At 43.5% G+C, this 7,500-nt stretch overlaps 1 protein-coding gene across 1 annotated transcript in view; it reads left to right on the top strand.

The window, feature by feature from the left end:
- Positions 1-7,500, top strand: part of LOC311280286 (L-threonine ammonia-lyase) — a 16,832-nt gene that overhangs the window by 7,468 nt on the left and 1,864 nt on the right. The window contains exons 3-10 of the mRNA XM_084392314.1: positions 964-1,080; positions 2,450-2,691; positions 3,972-4,137; positions 4,527-4,626; positions 4,696-4,771; positions 5,219-5,344; positions 5,974-6,141; positions 6,219-6,276. Of these exons, the coding sequence (XP_084248440.1) occupies positions 964-1,080; positions 2,450-2,691; positions 3,972-4,137; positions 4,527-4,626; positions 4,696-4,771; positions 5,219-5,344; positions 5,974-6,141; positions 6,219-6,276 (1,053 nt within the window). The remainder of the gene's footprint in view (positions 1-963; positions 1,081-2,449; positions 2,692-3,971; positions 4,138-4,526; positions 4,627-4,695; positions 4,772-5,218; positions 5,345-5,973; positions 6,142-6,218; positions 6,277-7,500) is intronic.

The raw sequence follows: 7,500 nt of genomic DNA, 5'->3' as shown, positions 1-7,500 counted from the left end.
GCCAGAACACCGTCAACAATCACACACACACACACACACACACCACCAGAACACCGTCAACAATCACACACACACACACACACACACACACACACACACACCGCCAGAACACCGTCAACAATCACATACACACACACACACACACACCACCAGAACACCGTCAACAATCACACACACACACACACACACACACACACACCGCCAGAACACCGTCAACAATCACATACACACACTGCCAGAACACCATCAACAATCACACACACACACACACACACACACACACCGCCAGAACACCGTCAACAATCACATACACACACTGCCAGAACACCATCAACAATCACACACACACACACACACACAGCGCCAGAACACCATCAACAATCACACACATAAAAATCCTCCTCTTCCTCAGTGTTTCCGTCTTGTTTTCATTCAAACATTCTTAAATCAAGATACCTTTACTGGAGAAGAAGTAGAATGACATTTTGTGAGTTCATGCTTAAAACAAGAACAAATATCTGCCAATGGAGTCAGAAAAATAATATTGTTTTACGTTTGAATTAAAGTTTATTTTTCTGACTCCATTGGCAGATATTTGTTCTTGTTTTAAGCATGAACTCACAAAATGTCATTCTACTTCTTCTCCAGTAAAGGTATCTTGATTTAAGAATGTTTGAATGAAAACAAGACAGAAACACTGAGGAAGAAGTGTAAGAAGACTCAAACATCTGCGTCTGATCAAACTGGAGAACAGCAGATACAGATTTCGAGTTTTGCAGGAATGAACACGTACAGTCGTTATCCTGCTGTGCATGTAGACACGATTCCTCTGCCTCAGCCAGTTTGGTTTTATGGCCTCTTAAAAATGAGAGGCATTTGCTAGATTTACAAACAACACTCTAAAATAGGCAAGAGCTCGTCAAACTCTGATCCAGCCCATAAACGTGTGTGTTCTTCCCTCAGTACTCCAGACTGTCCAAACAGTACGGGATGGAGATCTACCTGAAGAAAGAGCTTCTCCATTACACTGGGTCAGTGAAGGAGAGAGGAGTGCTGTGCCTGCTGTCCTCGCTCAAACAGGTCACGAGAATCACCTTTCATATCTGATATTATACCCAGACAGCAACATAGTGTCGGCCCAGATCCGGCCCACATCCGGATTGAATTCACATGGGGAGTTGTGGGCCGGATCTGGGCTGAGACTATGGGCCCTATTTTAAGGATCTAAGCGCATGGTCTAAAGCGCACGGCACAAGTGCACTGATAGCATGTCCGAATCCACTTTTGCTAGTTTAATGACGGGAAAAACGGTCGGCGCTCCCGGCGCTGGTCTAAAAGGGTTGTCATTATTCTCTTAATGAGTAATGGGTGTGTTTTGGGCATAACGTGCAATATACCAATCAGAGTCTCATCTCTTATTCCCTTTAAAAGCCAGTTGGGCTCACACCATGGCGGATTCGCTATTTACACGGCGGAATCTGAGGTTACAGGTTAAAGCGTAAGCAGACCATCTACGGGACAAGCAGGATACACAATAATAATCTTTTACTTTGTAATTCTGTTATTTTTAATATTTGGCATGTTTGTGTGCTGCTGTGCGTGTCTGCGTGTGCACAGCGTCCCTGTGTGTGGAATGGCGTGTGTGTGGCTCATAGCGCCTATACGCTGATTTCACGCAGCCGTTATTTTGAAATCGAAAGCGAGGCTCCGGTGGGAAGAAAACCGGAAGTGTCGCCTTTAATCACAGGAGAGTCGTGAATGCGATGGCGTATTGTTGTGTTTAATGATGTTGTGTCAATTCTAAAACTGTACATACATTTCTTTCATACTTTAGACTATATACAGTGAAATTCATTTATAAATAAAATAATTTTTTATATAATTCAGAAGGTAAAAAAAGAAGCAGGAATGAACTATATACATATCCTATATTGGATATTAACATCCAAAAGTGTAAATCGCGGCAGCAGCTTCAGGTTGGTAGTCCAAAGGCATTGTTGTTTATCTTTACTTCCGGGGTTTTTCCCACCGGAGCCTCACTTTCGATTTCAAAATGGCGGCTGCGTGAAATCAGCGTATAGGCTCATATTACTAACACACTCTTTAAATAACAAAAAAATACTGCGCCATTGACTTTAGACCAGGTTTTTTTTTGTGTGTGTGAATATTTCAGTTGCCTCAAAATAGCAATGCGCCAACAATGCGCCTGAACACACACACTCGTTCTCAGACCAGCAGCCCATGGGCGCACAAATGGGCGCAAATGCATTTGCTATTTAAACAACGTGGCGCAGGACGTGAAAATGAAAACTGCGTCGGGCTGAAACTAGCAAAACACACTCGTGTCACGCCTGGCGTATGATAGGGCACTGTGTTGCTGTCTGGGTATTTCATTTTTGTACTATCATCAGATGAAATGTCATATGTTACGGTACGGTACCGTGTGCAGGACCAGCAGAGGAAGGGTGTGATCGTGGCCACGGACTGTAACTTCTCCATGGCAGTGGCACATCACGCATCGGAGATGAGGATTCCCGTGTTCGTCATCATGCCGGCGTACAGTTCTCCTCCACGCCTGCGCATGTACCGAGACTACGGTGCCATGGTCATCTCGTACGGCAGCACGGCTCGAGACTCCAGCAACCACGCCAGACACCTGGCCAAAGAGAACGGATACCTGTGTCTAGAGGAGTGAGTCTGACGTGAAAACCCTTTCCGACAGAAACATAGTGTCAGCTCAGATCCGGCCCACATCCGGTACGCGTTCAATCCACATGTTCCAGATGTGAGCCGGATCTGGGCCGACACTATGTTGCTGTCTGGGTTCATTTAGTGTTCCTGGTCAAAAATGCTTTTAAATCTCTCATTTTACGATATTATCAGCAAATATTAGATTCAACCTTGTTTTCTTTCAGTTAGCACAGGTTTTGTATTTCTTTTAGATCTGATTGATCTGAGCTCATTCGCCTCAGTTTATTTGAGCTTGAGCTCAGATCATTGAGGCCTACGATCAATCAGATCCAAGAAGAAACACAAAACCTGTGGTAACAGAATGAAAACTGAAGATTGAATCCAATATTTGGTAATAAGGAAGTATTACAAGAGATTTACAACCCAGACAGCAACATAGTGTCGGCCCAGATCCGGCCCACACCTGGAACATGTGGATTGAACACATACCGGATGTGGGCCGGATCTGGGCCGACACTCTGTTGCTGTCTGGGTGTGATCTCACAATATAACACATGTGACACAAATGAAACTCTCTTGTATTTGCGCTTCTCTTTGTCTAGATTTCAGCTGTTATAGTGTGTCCAGACTTTTGACTGGTCATTTCACTCACCTTTATTGAAGAACGGATAAAGAAAGTCATTTTTTCTAGTGCTTATCTACTCTGTCTGTGGCCTCGTCTGAGATTTTTAGGATAAACCCTTCAGAGAGTAGAAATGAACTACATGATAAATGAGAGACACAGACACAAAGATCCTCTTGAGTGAGTCAAAGGTCTGGACACCCAGACAGCAACATAGTTTTGGCCCAGATCCGGCACACATCTGGAACATGTGGATTTAACGCGTACCAGATGTGGGCCGGATCTGGGCCAACACTATGTTGCTGTCTGGGTAATTTTACTGAATATTAACTTTCTTTTAGATCCCAAAGGAGACAGTGGCTGCACTTAATCACTGCACTATTATTATACACTGCAAAAATGCTTTTCTTACTTAGTATTTTTGTCTTGTTTCCAGTCCAAATATCCAAAAATTCGTGTGGCGTGTGTATCAGCACAGGTGTGGCGTGTGTATCAGCACAGGTGTGGTGTGTGTGACGTGTGTATCAGCACAGGTGTGGCGTGTGTATCAGCACAGGTGTGGCGTGTGTATCAGCACAGGTGTGGTGTGTGTGACGTGTGTATCAGCACAGGTGTGATGGTGTGTGTGACGTGTGATGTGATCATCTCTCGCACACAGAGACGAGAGCGCGGTGTATCTGGCTGGCCTGGGCACCGTGGGTCTGGAGATCTACGAGCAGATTCCCGCGCTGGACGCCGTGATCGTGCCCACCGGTGGAAGCTGTGCCCTCCTGGCCGGAGCCGCACTCGCCATCAAACACCTGAACCCTCGCATCGCTGTCATAGTGAGTCTCATCTGATGAAAACTGCCTTCAGCTCCAGTTTCACATGCACTGAGATAAAGCTGAAATTAACTCATAAAAATGCTTTTCTTACTTAGTATTTTTGTCTTGTTTCTAGTTCTAATATCTCAAATTTCTTCAATCAAGAAGCATACGCATCTAGTAAATGCATCTTGATTTAAGAATTTTTTGATATTTGGACTGGAAACAAGACAAAAATACTGAGTAAGAAAAGCATGTTTTGCAGTGAGAAGAGAAGCTGCAAGAGGAACTTATTTTCTTTGCAAGAGCACTGCAATATTCCTTAAAAAAAAAACAAAGAGTTGTCAAATTTTGAATGTAATGGTGAGTTTGCAGCATGACGTGTCTCGTGGATCTTGTGTTTCTAACAGGGTGTTGAACCAGAGGAGTTTCCACTTCTTCTGCAGTCGCTCAAAACCAATTCCCCCATCAAAGATCTCCACTGCAACCCCAACAAGAAACTCTACAGAGGTACAGTCTCTCTCACGCAACGCTTCTGCTGTGTTCTGGTTCTGTTCTGATCGTTTGCTGCTCACACAGATCTGCTGGATCACTCTCTGGGAACACACACCTTTCAGCTGGCCAAGAAACTGGTGGATAAAGTCATTTCTGTCAGGTATGCTGAAGCTCTTCATCTGAGCGAGCGTACGCCACCTCACACGCAGAAGTTATGATTTATAATAACAAACTTGATGGGAAAATTTCCGCAATTTATTATGTCTTGTTTTCTGGGGAAATGATCTGCAAATGGGGTAAGAAAAAAAAAACCCTGTTTCTGTTTGAATTAAGATAATTTTTCTCACCCCATTGGAAGATAATGTGGCTTTTTTTAAAAGCAAAAACTCACTAAAACGTATTTTTATTTATTTCCACAGAAAACAAGACTTAATATCTTGTTAATAATATCTTATGGCATTTTACTCATCTAGTAAATGCTTCTTGATTTAAGATTTTTTAGACGTTTCGACTGGAAAGTAGACAAAAATACTAAGTAAGAAAAGCATTTTTGCAGTGCATTTAAAATATAAAGCAGCTAATCCGATGCACGTCTTCTCTGTCGAAGGGAGTCGGACGCGCTGGTGGCGATGCTGAGGTTCCAGGAGTTCGAGCGCGCGACCGTCGACGCTGAGGGAGCCTTGGGTCTGGCCGCCATCTTAGCAGGACAACTGCCAGAACTCAAAGGCAAACGGTGCTTAAAGCCCCTCACTCACTTCATTAGCATCTTTAGCATCATTAGCATCTTAACCGGGACACTCACTGTGAAAAGCCAAAGCCAGTTAGCAGAGGATCTCGTTCAGCTGGTGGACTGAACTCATTTAAGAGATCTATCAACAGAATCTCCCTCAGAAAACAAACACGAGCTGCACTTGATCGACACATTATATCATCCGTTTATGCCCATATATTACTAGAATACACTGTTTATGTGAATTACTATTGATACATTAAATGGTAGCACTTTAACAACAAGCAACAATGTCTCATGCATTTACTGGAGAGACAAAATGACTGAAGATCGTCTTGTTTACTGAAAAATGCACACCGGTCCCGATGCCACCTATATTGGAGGCTGTCAGCCAATCAGATGAGGGCACGGGCGCCATTGGCTATTTGCAAGCAAAAGAGTTATTCAAATCAGGCTTCAGCATTTAGAGGAAAATGGATTTCCCCATACGTCATGTTGAGGGACCGACTCGATAAGGGAACTAGACAGAAACACTGAGGATTTACATGCAAAACCCCTGATAAAGCTTTAAGGGGAAGTAGTTTAACTGTGGAGTTGTGTGTGTGTGTGTGTGTGTGTGTGTGTGTGTGTAGGGTGGCAGTGGTAGTGAGCAGTGCAAACATGGAGCTGGACCTGGTTCTGCAGTGTGTGGAGCGAGCGCTGGTTCTGGACGACAGAGTCTTTCGCTTCACGGTTCAGCTGACGGACTGGCCAGGAGACATGACCAAACTACTGGACCTGCTGACCCGAGAGGACGTGCGGTGAGCACACACACACACACACACTCTCTCACTCACTCACTCACTCACTCATCTCTCTCTCTCTCTCTCTCTCTCAGGTTGCTGGATGTTTGCCACAGACGCTACAGTGATAAAGCTGAGCTCTTCAAAGCACAGGTCAGAGGTCATTTCATTTACACTCTCTAACAAACTCTACTCCGGCAGAACACTTTTACATTCCCTTCATTTCTGGAGTGTGTAGCTGTGACTCCCAAACGCTCGCGTCAGCCCCGAGAATTACAGTTCATATTTCAGTAATTTCTCACTTCACATGTTCATGTTTCTCTGATGACTGTTATTGGTCACATGACATGCAGGTAAAACATAAAATACTTGAACAAAAATGTAATTGAGTTAATTTAACAAAAATAAAGCATTTGAAATAAAAAAACACAAAAAATATGAAATAAAATAACAAATAATAAAATTTAAAAAACATTCCGACCCCATTGGCAGATAATTGTTCTTGTTTTAAGCAAAAACTCACTTCATATTTCAGCATTTTTCATGAAAAAACATATATTTTATATATATATATATACACTCACCTAAAGGATTATTAGGAACACCTGTTCAATTTCTCATTAATGCAATTATCTAATCAACCAATCACATGGCAGTTGCTTCAATGCATTTAGGGGTGTGGTTCTGGTCAAGACAATCTCCTGAACTCCAAACTGAATGTCAGAATGGGAAAGAAAGGTGATTTAAGCAATTTTGAGCGTGGCATGGTTGTTGGTGCCAGACGGGCCGCTCTGAGTATTTCACAATCTGCTCAGTTACTGGGATTTTCACGCACAACCATTTCTAGGGTTTACAAAGAATGGTGTGAAAAGGGAAAAACATCCAGTATGCGGCAGTCCTGTGGGCGAAAATGCCTTGTTGATGCTAGAGGTCAGAGGAGAATGGGCCGACTGATTCAAGCTGATAGAAGAGCAACTTTGACTGAAATAACCACTCGTTACAACCGAGGTATGCAGCAAAGCATTTGTGAAGCCACAACACGCATAACCTTGAGGCGGATGGGCTACAACAGCAGAAGACCCCACCGGGTACCACTCATCTCCACTACAAATAGGAAAAAGAGGCTACAATTTGCACCAGCTCACCAAAATTGGACAGTTGAAGACTGGAAAAATGTTGCCTGGTCTGATGAGTCTCGATTTCTGTTGAGACATTCAGATGGTAGAGTCAGAATTTGGCGTAAACAGAATGAGAACATGGATCCATCATGCCTTGTTACCACTGTGCAGGCTGGTGGTGGTGGTGTAATGGTGTGGGGGATGTTTTCTTGGCACACTTTAGGCCCCTTAGTGCCAATTGGGCATCGTTTAAATGCCA

This window comes from Rutilus rutilus, assembly GCF_951802725.1.
Source record: "Rutilus rutilus genome assembly, chromosome: 20".
NCBI lineage: Eukaryota > Metazoa > Chordata > Actinopteri > Cypriniformes > Leuciscidae > Rutilus > Rutilus rutilus.
This window is presented reverse-complemented; position numbering and strand designations above follow the sequence as displayed.